The sequence below is a fragment of the Theropithecus gelada genome, chromosome 14, assembly GCF_003255815.1.
Source record: "Theropithecus gelada isolate Dixy chromosome 14, Tgel_1.0, whole genome shotgun sequence".
NCBI classification, from domain to species: domain Eukaryota; kingdom Metazoa; phylum Chordata; class Mammalia; order Primates; family Cercopithecidae; genus Theropithecus; species Theropithecus gelada.
Window position 1 is genome coordinate 62,470,626 of NC_037682.1, and position 18,171 is coordinate 62,488,796.

Here is an 18,171-nt window from a genome sequence, read left to right on the forward strand (position 1 = left end):
TTTTTTTTTTTTTTTTTTTTTTTTTTTTTTTTTTGAGACGGAGTCTCACTGTGTCTCCCAGGCTGGAGTGCAGTGGCGCGATCTCGGCTCACTGCAAGCTCCGCCCCCCGGGTTCACGCAATTCTCCCGCCTCAGCCTCCCGAGTAGCTGGGACTACAGGCGCCCGCTACCGCGCCCGGCTAGGTTTTTGTATTTTTAGTAGAGACGGGGTTTCACCATGTTAGCCAGGATAGTCTCGATCTCCTGACCTTGTGATCCACCCGCCTCGGCCTCCCAAAGTGCTGGGATTACAGGCTTGAGCCACCGCGCCCGGCCAATGCTGAAATTCTTAATCAAATTAAAAATAGCATTCACAATAAGGTTAAGTGTTTTACAGAATAAAACTTGGACAGAAAAAATGCTCAAAAACTATACTTTGCATAATGAATTAGAATAACATAATTAAACATAAAATTAACTGATTTTTCTATCTAAAGCATCTAAATACTGAGTCAGAATTAACATAATCTAGCTTTTGCTACTGGAGCCAACCTCACAACAGCTATCCCTTCTATTTCACAATGACTAGAAAAACTGCAAAACAAAGGGAGTAAAATTAATTTGAATGAACAGTTATTCAATCTAATTGAAAAGTTATGAATTTATAGCATAACATGTGAATCTACCTTCAGTAGCTGTGGATAAGCACCTTTATATACAGTGTTCTGAAGAAAATCCACAACCTTTTGACCTTGATGCTATTTTTTTTCTTCTTATTGTCATGTGATTGATTATGTCAATTTGGCCACCACAGTTTGACACCATACTACATGCTATCAAACATTTTGTACAAAGTTTGAATTCATTATCATTTTTTCTGAGAAACAGAAATAGAGTAAATTTGAAGCATGAACTTTCATTTGCCAAACTCTTTGCAGCTAATGAGTTTATTACAAAATAATGTTCTCAAATAGTGAAATAAGTCATACCATTCAAATAAATGATAAACACTAAACACATTGGTTTTTCTCTCCTGCACATATTTTGGGGTTTACTTAATCAAATAATTTCTTTTTGACTCCAGACTACTTGTAGTTAGTAGTTTCATTCACTTAACAAGCTTTAGCAGAAGAAGTAACCAAAGTGTTTGATTTAAAAAAAAAAAAAAAGTATCTAGAAGGGCCAGCATTGACAAATACATTGCCCGCCAACAATTGGACATGGAAAAAGTTAGCTACATTTGCATTCTTGTGTTCCATTACATTTCATTGTATCAGTGAGGTCCCTGCCTGCTGTCTTTTTAGCTTTAATATTCCACTGCAAATGGTCAAGAAAAGAGAGACGGGATCTCACTGGTCATTTTTCAGATTTACTAATGTGTTAAAGTGAGAACTGTGTGCACTGCACATGTATCCCATATGTCTAGATGAAGCTGCAGCAGAACCTTGAAGTACAAAGAGGATATCCAGCAACCCATCCCAGCTCGATTTACTGCTATTATCTAAGGCTTATGTGAAAAAAAAATAAAAAATAAAAAAATCTGAGACAGATCTAAAACTGGTTGGGAAACCAAGACAACAAGTATAAATTAATTCCAATCCTGGCAACTGAAGATTATGCTCCCTCTACTAATTATTTAAATAATTGTGTTACTTAAAATCCATTACGTTTCAGCTATTCTGTTCAGATGTTCATTCCAACTGTTTACATTGATTTTGGAAAAACACTTGATATAGATGTTGGTAGTTAAAATAGGTTGGTGAACCATCTGAAGATATGAAATTGACATTTAGAGTATAAATTTCTGAATTATAACTCAAACTACGTGTGTACTGTGGAGAAAACACAAAGAATGGCCAGTGGTAATTAAGAAACCTGTGGTTTTAGATGGAAGGCTGAGGAGAGCTCTCCTTCTCCCTAAATTCAAACCAAATTATACTAAGGGAGACCACCTCTCATATTGTCTTATGCCCAATTTCTGCCTCCAAAGAAAGAAGAAGTAAAAACTAAAAGGCAGAAATGAAATCCACAGGCAGACAGCCCAGTGCCACACCCTGGGCCTGGTAGTTAAAGATCGACCCCTGACCTAATTGGTTCTGTTATCTATAGATTACTGACATTGTATAGGAATGCACTGTGAAAACCCCTATCTTGTTTTGTTCTGATCTAATTACCGGTGCATGCAGGCCCCAGTCACGTACTCCCTGCTTGCTCAATCAGTCATGACCCTCTCACACGCACCCCCTTAGAGTTGTGAACCCTTAAAAGGGACAGGAATTGCCCACTCGGGGAGCTCGGCTCTTGAGACTGAAGTCTTGCCGATGTCCCCGGCCAAATAAATCCCTTCCTTCTATAACAAGGTGTCTAAGGAGTTTTGTCTGCCGCTTGTCCTGCTACAATACTAGCAGGAAACTCTGAAACAGGAAGAATGTCTGGTAGTGTACTAGATTGTGTGTAAAAAAAAAAAATAGAGGAAAAATTCCTTTTTTAAAACCTAAGAAAATAATCTCAGAAAGATTAAGTAATTTGTCCAAGGTCATATAGTCACATGACTAGAAAGTGCTGGAATCTGAATAAATTCTCTCTCTCTCTCTCTCTCTCTCTCTCTCTGCCCCCTCCCCCACCACCCCACCCCCACTACCATCCCGCAATACCTTCAGGCCTGGCTAGGTCTTTCCCAACCAATTTTACAACTTGAAATGCACAACTAGAAACATCCTAACATCTTGAAAGTAACATTTAGTATCCCTTGCCCACAGATCAGGCATGACAGATGATAGATTCCCCTCTTAACACTTGATTTTATTATCTCATTACTCAAGAATTGGGATTTCCCAGCCTCTTGTGACCTCTATCCTAAGAAAAAGCCATGAGAACTCATCAGGGAATTCTTAGACTCGGGAAAGGCCCCTGAGGAGAAGCTTTTGGGCTCTTCGAAAAGGCCTTGATTCTAAACAGGGAATAGTCTTGTAGCTGAGCTACCATCAAACCTGAGCTCTGAATGGAAGTATGTCCTCCAAACCCTTTTCTCTCCAACTGTCAGGACTCAGGTATGCATTGCAAGCAGAAGCACATAGACAACAGTCAGAACACAGAGACTACTAGGCACAGGGAACCTGAGCCACACACTGAGCTCTCAGTCTTAGCTATTTGCTGAATCCCCTCATCATGTCAGTCAAGGCAGTTTTGAGGGGCAGATGGACTCAAGATTGACCTGTGGTTCTAGTCCTAGCTTTGTTATTCTGCGTGATCTTGTAAAAGTCATGTTTATCATTTTGTTTAAACCTTGCTGCCTGTCATCTCTTTTCTCATCATTCAAAGCACTAGTTTTTCTGCATTCCTCACCTTAAATTGTATCATGACAATTACAGTGGATTTGACAGCACTTTGTAACAATTAAGCGCTATACTAAGATAAAGTCATGATTGTACTTCGAAAATACTTTGGAGACTGATCATAAAGACAGATGCTGATAATAGTTAACAACTTTGTATGCAATCATATAAGGAATACGAGCCAGAGGGAGTCAGAGTCTCATCAGGATCATTGCCTGGCCCACCTCTTTTCTGTCTGTCATAAACCCTAGGATGACATTCCTTTATTTCAATAAATTAGAGCTGAAAGAAAAGTGGTGTGTCATGCAGTCTAGTGGAGGAAACCAGATGACACTTCTCTGATCCACTGCTCTGGAGGTAAGTGCCATTGAGAAGAAAATGGACAATAGGATTCTGTGTAATCCCTACTGCATTTCATCTCTTTTTATCCAGTCACTCATACATTTATTCCACATGTATTGAGCAGACTTTATTAAGTTCCAAATCTGTGCTAGGCTTGTGAGCTCTGATGATGCAGCAATTCCATTTCTTGGGTGTGAGTCAGGATGTGCTTTTATTTATTTATTTTTCCTCATACCTTGTACACTTGTCTCTTACCCATATCCAAAATATAATATGCAAGGAATATATTTTGAAAGTGAGAAAATAAATAGGATGGAATACTATGATTGCAGCCTCTCACTAGGTGGGTAGAATGACTCTTCTCTGTCTGGAGACATAAATGTGATAATAGATGACCTCCAAATGTTTCTGGTATTTCTCATACTCTGAAATGGCTCAGAGTAAGATAGAATGAAACCAGCCTCACTGTGTCTGTGCTGGCTGAAAAGTCATACATATATTTAAACTTTTATTTGAATCTCTCTTTTATTGATGGAAAATTTTCTCTTCTTTATTGTCATTTCTTATTAAAATATGTTGCCATTTTCTCACTTAATCAATGCTCTCAATCCCATAAGGGCTTGCATCACTGCTTAAGCTGCTCACAGCAAACTCTGCAAATCCTTCCATATCTTCTTTTTCCTTCACAGCCCAGTTCCCCTCCAAGTCTCTACTTCTTTCCTTTATTTCTTCCTCTTTCCTTGTCATCCCTCTTTGTATCCTTTTATTGCTTCTCATTTGAAATCATAAAACAAGAATGGTTTTATTCTTATACTAATTATTATGTTATTTTATTGTTATTCATTTGGATTTGAAATGTGAGTGGCAAAAGCTAGAGGGATGATATTCTTTCTTCAGTAGAGACCCTTCAATGTGCTTCGACTTTACCAGGAAAAAAAAAAGGAAGCTTTTTGAAAGAATATCCTCAATTTCCTATCTTTCTTTCCTACAAAATCCTAATATTCTCACCCATCTGTAGATTTTCTCTCAGAGGGAAATGGCACAGAATATAAACTTTTTACTTAATCCTCCTTACCCCACTAATAAGGTAAGCCCTTATAATGCTTTTCCAGTCTATTAAAACAGCCTCTGAAAAATCAACAAAATTAACAATGACTTAGCCATTGTAAGTAAAATGTCAAAAAAAAGAAACCTTTTCCTACTTCATCTTTTTTTTTTTTTTTTGTAGTCAACAGTGGTGGCTTGATTTTATTGACATTATGTACTATTACTTTCATCCTATTTCTTTGATTCTCCATTCTCTGTCTCCTTTGTAGTTTTAACATTGTGACCTGCTCTTATTTAAAAGTTACTAGTTTTATGAACTGAACCCCCGTCTTTCCTTTTTACCTTGTATCTCCTAGGAATTTTCTCCATACCCATGGTGCATACCTGTAACTCAAGCCCTCAATCACACCACAATCACTACATTTAATACCCTCTAGACCCTCTCACCAGAAATTTATCTTTAAATTCAGCACATCCCAAACTGGACTTGGTCTCTAACACATGTGTCTTCTGTTGTCATCCATCTTGACTTATTGAATGGTATTTACGTAATGGAAATGTCTATTCATAGACTTTTCCAAGATAGGAAACCTATGGGATTTTAAATTTAATTTTAGAATTAAATTAGAATTGGTGTCAGAGTTGAATGATGTAATACACATTAGGCACTTACAAAAGTAACAGGCTCGTAATGTATTTAAGAAATGTTATCTTTTATTATTTTAATGCATGTGACAAACAATGTACTAGTCACACTACACTTATGTATATATATAACTCAGTAGAGCATTTTTCAATGCAATTGAATAAAATTTATGAAGGCAGAACAAAGGAGAACTCGGTTCAGATGTTACAGGAATAGACCTGGATACCTAGATGTCATATCAATCCCAGCCCCACAGGCAAAACTCACTCTGAGTGCCTTCTGATTTAGTTTCCTCATTCTAAACCAAAGATTTCAGGCTTTTCCTGGTGATTTCAGATTTTTCTCCTTTGCTCCTTGTGCTTCAAACCTGGTGTAAATCTCTTCTGCCTCTCTATCTCTAGACCCAGTCCTGGCTTAATTGCCCTGCTATTAAAGACACACATCTCTCTTCATATCTCTCAGAACGAAATCCAAAACTCCCCTTTTCTAGAAATGTTTTCTGAAGTCCAAGATTCTTCCAAGATGTTCCTTCGTTCCAGGCTTCAGATTTGCCTACTACTATTCGCCTCTTCATCCATCAAAAGTCTCCTTCCTAGACCCAGTAGAAAAGGCTAATAGATCAGCTCCCACCCAGTTCTCCCCTATGCCATCTGCAGATGCTTCCTTACTGGCTGATCTTGGGACATTTAGATGAGTGAGAATTCAGCCTTGTCACTTTCCAGGAATCTCATTTATATTGCAGGTTTCTGAATCCAAGATTGTAAAGTTATGGCAATTCTTTATAATAGCAACTTCCAAAGAGCCACTTTCTTCCTGATGGGCTTCCAAGGTCTAGAAGGTCTCCATGGCTGGATCTCTATTCCCTTCTGCTTCATCTACCTGACAGTTATCTTGGGGAACCTCGCCATTCTCCACGTCATCTGTACTGATGCTACTCTCCATGAACCCATGTACTATTTCTTGGGCATGCTAGCTCTCACAGACTTAGGCCTTTGCCTTTCCACACAGCCCACTGTCCTGGGCATTTTCTGGTTTGATGCCAGAGAGATTGGCATCCCTGCCTGTTTCACTCAGCTCTTCTTCATTCACACCTTGTCTCTAGTGGAGTCATCAGTTCTGTTATCTATGTCCATTGACCGCTACGTGGCCATCTGCAACCCACTGCGTTACTCCACCGTCCTGATACCTGTACATATTGTCAAGATGGGGCTAAGCTCAGTGCTTAGAAGTGCCCTCCTCATCCTCCCCTTGCCATTCCTCCTGAAGCGCTTCCAGTACTGCTGCTCCCATGTGCTGGCTCATGCTTATTGTCTTCACCTGGAGATCATGAAGCTGGCCTGCTCTGGCATCACTGTCAATCACATCTACGGGCTCTTTGTTGTGGCCTGCACTGTGGGTATGGACTCCCTGCTCATGTTTCTCTCATACGCCGCCATCCTTCACACCGTGCTCAGCTTCACATCCTGCCAGGAGCGACTCTGAGCCCTCAACACCTGTATCTCTCATATCTGTGCTGTACTGCTCTTCTACATCCCCATGATTGGCTTATCTCTTGTGCATCATTTTGGTGAACATCTGCCCCGCGTTGTACACCTCCTCATGTCCTATGTGTATCTGCTGGTACCACCCCTCATGAACCCCATTGTCTACAGCATCAAGACCAAGCAAATTCGCCAGTGCATCATTAAGAAGTTTCAGTTTATAAAGTCACTTAGGTGTTTTTGGAAGGATTAAGTTAGAGTGAAGAGAGGAAGTTTTGGACATAAAGCCCACAGGTTTCTGTTTGTTTGTTTTCAGCTATGCTGTGGCAAAATAATAAACTGTTGACTGTCAACAAAAAGGCAATTGGCTGTGCAACATAAGGCAGTGTGACCAGGTGAATGTTACTTACCTCTCTGTTCTCCAGTTTCCTCAACTACAGAATGAGCAAGGAAATAATTATAATACCTTACTTCCTCATAGGGATGTTGTAAAGATTAAATAATTTATGTAGTGTTCTAACACAGTATCTGGAAAACATGCAATTCTCAACAAATATTAACCATTATGATTGGACAAAATACAAGAGAGTACAAAAGTTTCATCATTCAGTTCTCTGGCCAGTGTAATTTCATTGATGATTAACTGTTTAAACATATGTTTATTTATTTATTTTTACGTTACTTTATCATAATGACAAATTTTATTCATTTAAAACATATTTGTACATATCTATATCCACACCCCAGGTAATGACTTTTCATGACAGTCTTTACTAAGCATATGCCCACAAAATTGAGAGAAGGAGAAGATGCCCTGGAAGTTTAAGGGAAGTTATCAAATTGAAACAACACAAAATTGTTCATGGGTAATCCTCAAAAGATGTAATTGAGATTGAGGATTATCACTCACTATCTGAGTGACTAGGGAAAAGGCTTGATTTCTTCCTTTATTTATGATGGTAAAAGAGTAAAAAGGTAAAAGAAAAGTATGTGTTATTTTATGCTTATTTGTAAGATGTTTCTCTCATCTCTGTATCTAGCCATGTGAAAGTCTGCATGAAGATACAAATACTGCTGCTTTTCTTTCTTGGTGTATTTTGATATTTCTCGGCATATATATCTGTTGTGTCATGCTTGTTTGTGTTGGTACATATGTCCTAGTTGGCCAGTTTGTGTGAATTCATTTCTGTGCATTATCACATATATCTAGACACATAGGGAGTGAACTTAGTAACTCTTTATATATTCATGCAGGTAGAGGTATTCTCTGCCATGACTTTATGTGGAGTCATGAGAAGGAGAGGATTTTGACTCAGCAATTTCTTCTCTTTCTAGTTACCTTGGCTTGACTCTAGATGCCAAAAAGGAAAGTCTCCAGAAGGAAAACATAAAAATGTGAAATTCACCATGAAGAAGAAGTAAATTTAACTAGTAGAGCTAGAAGCAAGTTACCTACACTAAAAAATTATCAGTGAAGTTGATCATTTTTTCTTATGCTTGTTGGCCATTATCTTAAGTGAAACATCTTGGAAACAAAAAGTCAAATACTACATGTTCTCCCTTATAAGTGAAAGCTAAATAATGTTTACACCTGGACATAGTGTTTGAAATAATAAACACCAGTGACTCAGAAATGTGGGAGAATGGGAGGGCAGTAAGGCATGGGAAATTACTTAATGGATACAATACACATTACTTGGGTGATAGTTACACCAAAAGCCCAGACTTCACCACTATGCAATATATCTATGTAACAAAACTACACTTGTACCCTTTAAAATTATACAAAAATTTTAAAAGCAATAATATTTAGTAAAACTTTTTTAAAATTAAAAAAGATCTTTTTAGAGTTTCTTCTTTCCCTGTGAATAAAACACCAAAGAAAACAACTGTAGACATAACCACTTTTGCATAACTTTAAATAAGTGCATATGATCGTGAATACATACAAAGGTACACAATGGCTCAGGTATTTTAAATATGTAGACTCATACAAATATATATCCTAATGAAATACCGAGTTTTTGATAAGACACATGCACTGAATGACAGTGCTTACATGCTCACACAAGCGAAACCATGTAGATATGCACATGCATGCATATGTGTCCCAAATTAGAAACCTTCTGTAACTACACTTTTTCTTAGTACGGTGTTTCCATACTGGATGAAGCTATGAGCCTTTGGCCAGTGCATGACTGGAATCCCTCACTGATCTGTCACTGTCATTTATCTTATTTTGTGTTTTATTGTACTTTATCCATGTTTACAACCAAGTCCACTTACTCATACTGGGCCTCTTTTGGAAAAGTCAGTATCCTTCTCTCTTTGCTAGACTGAGGCCCCAAGGCAGGATTTGGGACAACTTGGTTATAGCAGAGCTCTTTGAATGACATCTAAATTGTGAGCCTAGGGAAAAGAAGAGTTTCTCTTTTATAGAGTTCAAATAAGATAGGTACTTCATCCACTTGTCGTAAGAATATAAAAGTCCTACAAGCTGTGCCTGTGTTTTCTGCCATTTGTCAGTTATCCCTTCAATACCAACGTGTTACTCAGCTCATGGAATATTGTTTGGAAATCAGGACAGAATCTAAATAAGCTCCAGTGGTTTGACGTAAAAGATTAGCTGTCTCTACACTCACAGAATTCAATAAATATTCACTTGTTCCTATAGTGTTATGTCTAAGTAAACACTCAAAGATGACATCTGATACCTATCAGTAATGACTGCTTTTATTTACTACTAGAAGCATTTTATTTTCTGAATTAAAGTATACTTTTTAGGTAGGATATTACAGAAAAGATTACCCTTCTCATTTTGGATATTTTATAGAGAATCAACATATGATGGTAAACCTTAAATGTAGGTAAAATTTGAATGAAACCCAAAGGGATTTTTATAATACAATTTCTCTCCCCATTTGGGGCTGAGAAATGAAACCAAAGTCCTTGACAGAACTGCACACAACACTACCTGAAACCATAATGAAGGAATTATATTTAATTGTTCTGTGCTTGCTTTGCATTTAATTATATGATCTTTGCTATTATCATTATGACCGTGATTCTCCATAATATTCTGAGCACCTCTTACATCTGGGGCCTCATGTCAGAGTATGGAGGTTTCCTTTCTGTGTCATAATGAGTTTGGTGTAAAGCCCAATCTCCAAATGTCAGTGGCTAGAATGGAACTATGTTGGAAGAAATTAAGCTGGAACTTGTAGAAATAGTCAGAGCTGAATAAGAGGAGTAGAAGTGCATTGTGGAAACAATGTGGAAGGAAGGTACAGCAAGCAAAAGAGCACTTACACAAGCTAGTTATAGATGGCCTACTCTTGGTTCTACTAGCTACTTACATTAAGGAAGGATTAAATTCAGGGCTGGCAAAGGTCTCTGAATAATGTTAGAAGCCAAGAGAAGAAGGCTTAGGTTTCTTAAAAAGACCACAAAGAGCACTTACAAAAAGGTCCCATAAAGACAGAAATCTAGGTATCAGCAAAACATAATAGCCTCTTTCCTCCCTTTTTTTTTCCATCTCTGACCCAAGCCCCTCTCATCACCTTTTAGACTCATTCACTTGTCCTTGCCGTGCTTCTCAGTACAGGTAAGTAAACCAGTAACTTCTCAGGCATGAGGAAAACAGGCAAGCTAGCGGCTTTGCTTTGTTCCTGCTGTGGATTTTACTGTGCTTTTCTGAAGAACAAAATTTAGATGTAGGAGAGAAAGAATTAAGATGCAGCGATATGGCAGGAAGTTATCTGTGATGGAGGAAAGCCCAGAAAACCTCAGTCTAGTGAAACTTCTTCAAACAAATAGGTAATTTGGAAAGAAAACTAGACATGCATTCAGGTCCTAAGCACGGGACTGGAGACCTAGAGGTAGGAGTGGGTGGTGAGCAGAACTCTTTCCAGTCTTGCTCCTATGCTAAGCACACAGTGGCAAACTGTCCTCTACAAAGTGTTAGGAAGCCACACTCCAACCCTTCAAGTTTCTCTTTTCATGAATGTGTTTAGAAATATAAATCTGAAAATTGAATGTTTTTCTTTAAAATAAGGAAATTAAGAGTGTGGTAAAAAATAGAGGGAGAAAGAAGGCAGATTTCACTATAAAGAGTTTCCTCTTTCACAATGTTGCTTAATCAGTTTGCAGATTCTCACCAAATGGGAACTTAAGAGAGTGGATTTGGGAAGCTACAGAACAGCTACGGTGGTCAGATATGATACATTGAATTCTAGTACCAGAACTCAGGAAGAGAGGAATGCAAGAAAGAGAAGAGAATGTATGCACACAAGGAAAGGCTCTGTGATCTCCTTCACCAGTCAGTAAATATATCCAGTGAGCCAGGTGATGCCTGGCACTGTCCTAGGCATTCATAAAATGAGGGAAGTTTATTGTCTACGTATTTCATTGGGCTTCTGAGAGTATCAAATGTCATGCTAGACCTGGAAATGCCAGTCAAGTGGGAGTACATGTGATGTACATTAAAATATTAATATATCTTATTTTCAAATTCTAAAAATTATAATGACTTACATTTTCATTATAATTGTTGTCATGAGAAAATGTTTGAAAAGTTAGAAAAAGATATAATAAAATTTATCAATTTAATTTTATATTTATATTAAGTTATTTTAAAGAGACACGGAGAGAGAAGAGACAGAGAAAATAGAGAAGGAGGGAGAGAAAAGAGTAAGAGATAGGGGAGAGAGCAAAGGGAGAAAACTGCACACAAAGTTTAACCTATACGTGATGAATAAATTAACACATAAAGGAATCACTAAGTACATGAGAACATAGTCTTATCTTTCTAGCTAGGATTTCTTTCTGGAGAAAAGTGATTATTTATCTTCCTTTTATGTGCTTCTCTTTATTCTTGTCTCATTCCCACAATGCCAAACAAGAAGTAGAGCAAGCGACTATCAGAAAACAAGTCCAAATTACTGCTTTATAGAACTATAAAAGAACTAAGAATATCTTAATAATAAACAATCAGAAATGATAAGATCTGAAAAAGATCGGAGCGATTAAAATGATCAAAATTAGGCAAGATACATATTCTGAAGAAAATACTAATGTTCAGGACAATAATGGCAACATATAACTTTTCTTCCAGACCATATTACCATGCACATTCAACTTTCTGTTTGTTCATTATAATATGTCAATGGAAAAAGCCAGACAAAACTTCTTTCTGCTGAACCAATGGTATTGAGGTTTCTCTCTAGAGACAAAAGCATGGGATCTTTCATAAATGGCAGCACCCAACCTGCAGCCTTTACTCGAATGGGCATTCCAGAGAAAGTACCTGCCTGGCTTGTCATGTCCATCTTCTCTCTCACCTGGGTAACTCAACACATAGTTAGACATGCCTGTCGCCTCTGTGAGCTCATGTATTAATTATTGGTTCTCTTGGTTGCCTCTGGCTTGGGTTTTGCCTTTTCTACCATTCCTGATGCCCTGGATGTCTTCCGGTTTAATGACATCCAGGTTACTGCTGGTTACTGCTGATGTGGTCTTCATCCACATTTTCTTCTTCATAGAGTCTTAAGTTTTCTCACAATGACCTTGGATAATTTGGAAGTCATTTCTCACCATTAAAGTACACTTCACAGTTCAATCTTTCCAGAGTCCAAGAGGAGAGACTACTTTGTTTTGTTTTGTTGGTTGGTTGGTTGGTTTTGGACCAAGAGCCTGGCCCTTGTTTTCTCCCTCCCTGTCCTTCTAAGACAGTTCTTTTCTTACAGACTGAGCATTCTGACCTATTCCTCTGTCTATACAAAAGTAACATGAACCTGGCCTGCTCTGGTGTAACTGTAAACTACATGTATTGCCTAGTGGCACAGGTGCAGATTCAGTCATGGGTACTGTTCTCATTTTCACCTCCTACTCCCTATTTTAAACACCATGTCTTACATGACACTCCCTGGGAGCAGTGTGGGGACACAGGACACCTATGTTTCTCTTCTTTGCACTGTTTTTGAGGTAGATATGGCTTTTTCTCATCAGAGAGCCTCTTTTTTCATCCCCAAACTACTTTATTCTTGATTGCCTTCACCATAATAAATGCTAATTTGTGTTAAACAGGCTCTGATTTTTCCATTTTAAGTATGTTTTTACCTGAATGTTAATTGAAAGGTATGTTTCTAACACACATTTTTAAATGATTGTAATGTTTGTCTAGTAAGACATTGAACATCAAACATGCTGTTAAAATTTTAATTTTCTCAAACTATATTCAGTGCTATCTTGCTATTTAATAAAAGAGTCAATTTCTTCTTTAATTTTTGCACAACACTTTTATACAGTAGGTTCAATGAGATAAATTACTGTAATCAATATCACATATCTAATGGATGAGGACTCAGAGTCACATCTTACCGTGAAAACTGAACTTTTTGGCATTGTGCCCTTTAGACTTTCTGAATTCTAGTTTCCCCACATCATATCTTGTTTTGTCCTTACAGAAACTTCGTGTTTGAAATGTAAAGTACATAAGGTTATCTTCTCTGTAATATTGATGAATCTCTGTACTCTTTCTAATTAAAGCTATTTCAAATATTAATCAAATGTCTTTCTCTAGCTTTTTTTTCTCTAGCTTTTTTTTTCTCTCTCTCTTTCCGAATATCTGGCATTCAAATCAAGTTTCTGCCAAAACACATCTAATACCAGCTCTCTTCTCCCAGAACTTTGCCTCAGAGGCTATAAATAAATATTACATGTGAGAGGCAGAAAATAAAATGTATGATTTTATTATATGCAAAATATTACTTTGGTTAGAAAATATTTACTAAATTGATGAATAAATGAGTGACAGAAAGTATGATATAGGCATAAAAGGGGTAATTAAGTTAAAATTAGACCAACACGGTGGGCCTTAATTCAATATACTGGTGTCCTTGTAAGAAGAGTAAATTTGGATGCCCAAGAAGAAAACAGGGGCACACACACATAGAGAAAAGGACATTGAAGAACATAGTGAGAAAGTGGACATGTGCAAACAAGGAGAGAAGTCTCAGGAGAAAACAAATCTGTTAACACTTTAATTTTAGATTTTGCTGGCCTTCAGAACTGCAAAAAGAAAAGGAAAAATATTTCTGTTGTTAAGCTACTCAGTTTGGTATTTTGTTATAGCATCCCTAGCAAACTAATACAATAGGTAACCATATTTTTGGAATATTCTACACTAAAAGAATATTCTACACTAAAAGAATATTTTTGGAACAAATTCTACACTAAAAGTACAGATATACTATTAATTATAGAGGGGATAAAAATTCTATAATTAGAGTTGAAAAGTCATAAAGACAAGGATATGTGAAAATTCATTTACCTTTGTAGCTGTTACAAATGTCAAAATTTCTGATTTTGTCTTGCAGGGGTGAGAACCAGAAATCTACATTTTAACAAGTATCGTAAGAGTTTCTGATCCATATTATCTGGGGACTGTGAGTTGAAAAACACTGCTTCATGATACTTAAATGTTTATACAACATGCTCAACCAAAGATAACTGCGGCCACAAGAGGAAGCTTGCCACATTCCAAAGGCATCAGCCAGGCCAACAAATTGAAATAACCTATAATAAGTGGTTTGGTACTGTGGAGGCGTTTCCTAATATTTACACCTTTATACTCCCAAAATAAATCAAGTAAGCTGGTTACTAATTATCTGGGTAATAAAAACACTGAAATGCCCTGTTCATTTCTCTCTCTAAAATGCCTTCTTCATCAGCTTTCCCAGAGGCCAAAAATGGATGATTAACTCTTCATACCCTTGTATAATCACATAAAAACTCCTTTTCAGTTCTAATTACCTTTTGCAGGGGCTCTTCTCACCCCCAAGTGTACAAGAATGGATTAGTTTCTCCAATTACCTCCTGGATGTCTGGAATCAAAGGACTGAGTTCTGAGTGGATCAGAGACAGGAAGAGGAGACGAAGTCCCTGAGAGTAGTCAGGAATCAGGAGCATATAGGGTTACCTGAGCACCCAGAATAATCATCAATAACATCCCAGTGTTTCCAAGAACCTAGCCTGATTTCCTTCCTCCCCTGGGTGATGGAGTACGCATTCAATTTAAAAATCCCTTTTTAAATTCACTTATGATTGTAAAGTGAATGTAATTATCCAGTGTGCATAAACTGGAGTTATGCCCTATCACACAAAAAACATTATCAATAGCACCCACTCTGCTTTCCCAAAGCAGTGGAATTGGTTCAAAACTTTTTCCATATTCTTCACCAATGGTTGGTGCATGGCATCCTCTGGGCTTCCCATCCCGGTATGTCACAAGACCAGTCTCCTCGCCCCTTTTTCTTTTATCTCCAGGGTCTGAGGTAATGAGGTCCAGGGAGCCAGGCCTGCTAGGGAATTGATTAAAGATCCTTGAAAGGGTCTCAAAGGATACCTTGCGCAGTTGCATAAAAGTCGTGGATTTAAACATCCATCTTCCACTCACTCTAGCGTTCATGGCCTTTATTTTTAGCCTTGGTATGTGAGGAGTTTATATAGTAACCAGGTGTTTGATGCTGAGTGTACAGCCAAGAAAAGATCCCAGAACACTCAGCCCGAGCTTTGGAGAAAGAAAGATAGAAGGGACTTTGTCTACCGAGAGGCTGCAGAGGGCACCTGCTAAAGATGGTAACTGTTGCAATCAGATCTTGCTGGCTTCATGGGTTCACAGGTCTGATCTTAGCACCAGCTCAGAAAGTAGACAACATCTTTCTCACATTAGTCAATTTCCTTGGTTTCTTGCCCAGAGACTTGCCTCCTCTATGGTAACAGCAGGAATATTGATTAGACCCAGAGAGTTAAGCAAGTTAGGTGGACAAAATTGACATTTAGGCATGAAAGGAGCTCAGTTATTAAGGGTTCAACATCTACCCCCAGTCTCAGACACAAGTTAGTAGAACAGGAGTTATTTCCAAGAAACAAGGAGATGGGCAGGAAGTAGTCTAACTCTTTGGGAAAAAGTTTTCCTGTGACATAAAATGATATTTCCCTGAGTGATCACAAAGTGTGGTCTATTATAATAGAATTAGAACGGTCATTAGACTTGCTCAAGTCCCTTCAGAAAGTAGTCTTAAAGCAAAACAACTTGCGGGCAGAAAACCCATGGGTTAAGTCTATCCTTCTGATCTCACCATATTCTGGACAGCTGCTTAATCCTGGTCAGGAATAATGAAGTCCTTATCAAACCTGCTAATAGATTCTGCAAGGATTTTAAATGAGAGGCACTTAGAATAATTATCATACTAAGAACTCTCTGGGGAACAGGCTAAAGGTGATCTTTTCCAAGCAGATATCTCCTGGCATCATTATTCTCAATTTTATTTTATTTCCAAGTCACCTCCTCTAACCTATCCTAATTATTCTCTCTGATTCCTGTTCTGCTCTACCTCCTTACAATCTGAAGCACCAGTTTCAATCCCAAAGAAAGTCTGTCTTGAGTTTATAGGAAAAAAAGATGTGATCCAGACATTTAACATTTCTCTATATCTTTCTAATTTAACCTCCACCCATTTCAGGCTGCCTTAACTTAAATAATTGCTGGGGCTTGTTAACCAAAATTTTTCCAACTTTTCAGTATGTGCCTTGGAACTACAGAGATCTAAGTTTGAATTCCAACTCCGGCACTGACTGACTGCATGATTCTAGGGATATTATAAAATTCTCTAAGCCTCTCTTTCCTCATTTGCAAATTGAGACAATAATACTAACTTGAAAAGTTCTTCTAAAGTCTGGGTGTGATGATTTTTGGAATGTCCCTAATACAGAGCCTGGCAAATTGTAGCTGTTCTTCAGTAATTCCATTTCTTTCCTCTTCAACATCCTATTTCATTTTAATGTCAAAAATAATTTCCGCCTTAGGTTTATTTTGATGTTAAAATGAAATAGAGTGGTGAAGAAGGAAGAAACAGAATTACTGAAGAGTATCTACTATTTGCCAGGCTCTCTGAATGTTTTACAAGAGTAATTATGGAACATGGACGTTTTAATGAATTTCATCATGCAATTAAAACACTGAACAGTTAGAGACTATTACATCAATGTAATAAATTACATCAATGTAATAAAAACTGATTCTACAGAACACATGAAAATTACATTGTTAACCCAATATGTAGCTTGTCTATCCCTGACAGGTGAATTTGTCACAGCTTTTCTGAGTTCACTTTGCTGTGTAATGTGGTAACCACGGATCATGGCCATAGCAGAAGCTGAGGAACACAGTGTGAGAGGCTACATGATCTTCAAGTGGACAGTGAGCTAATAGCCTGGACTATTAATGCCACCGTTATTACAGTGAGAGAGAAAGTGTCCATGTATATCTTTATGTGTGTTTCTCCAGTTAGTTTATTTATTTATTCAGCTAAAGAATCAGCAATGCTTTTAAAGGTCTGTTAAGCTAGCTGTGCTACTTGACACTGAATTATTATCTATGTGACAAGAAAGAGTAATCATTGTCTGTATTCTGAAGTCTAGAGAAAAATCAAATATTCGTTCAAATCCTATTTTTGTCTTTACTATTTGTCTGATCTTAGAAACGTAAATAATTTTCTCTAAGCTTCTGTTTTCTTATCTACAGCATAATGTTATCAATAGAATATTCATAGGGTTTTTAAGGAGATAAAACCTGCACCAAGTTACTATTCCTTAGCTAAATAAAAAATAACTTATTCATGCAAAAAAAAAAATGCTTAGCATCTGCTATGTACTGGGGCATGTTCTAAATACTGGATTGACAGAGGCAAACAAAGAAAAGCCCCTACCCTCTTTGAGCTCATATTCTAGTGATGTTAATTGAGAGTGGGAAGATCCCTGCTCTGGAAGTCGGAGGCCTAAATTGGCATATGACCTCTGCCCTGTGACAAGACTCTCCTGAGCCTTCATTTCTTCCTCTGTAGAAGACTGGGCCTTTCCAGCATCACTGCCCTGTGTTCAGCAGGCTCTCCTGGACATGACCTTGTAGTTGGGGATGTGGCCGTGGTTGATGGTGCTTTAGCCTCTTTTGCCACTTAGGTCCACAGTAGTTGGATTCCTGGACTTCTGGGGAATTTTGGTTACTGACTGACAGGAGGATCAGGGCTTTGATGTCTTACTCTAGCAGTCAGAAATAGCTTCACAGGCCATCATTCACATACTCTCCACCTCTCTCTGGAATTCTGTAAGCTGAACAGCATTTATGAGCTACTTGGACAAGGCTAAGCTTCTATGTCAGGAAGACCAGAGGAGAAGGTGAGTGAAGGGTTGGTCTGTGTCTAGAATTAGGGCTTGTATGGGCCTGGAGAAGTTAATCAAAAACAAAAAAGAGAAAGAAAGTAAAAAACTGAAACTACAGCAA

At 37.8% G+C, this 18,171-nt stretch overlaps 2 protein-coding genes across 2 annotated transcripts in view; one reads left to right on the forward strand and one right to left on the reverse strand.

The window, feature by feature from the left end:
* MMP26 (matrix metallopeptidase 26) overlaps window positions 1–18,171 on the reverse strand; it is a 294,924-nt gene that overhangs the window by 53,348 nt on the left and 223,405 nt on the right. The window lies entirely within an intron of this gene.
* On the forward strand, window positions 6,118–7,083 carry LOC112606287 (olfactory receptor 51G1). The gene is given in 1 exon segment (XM_025356536.1): window positions 6,118–7,083. A coding segment is annotated over 1 exon segment (966 nt).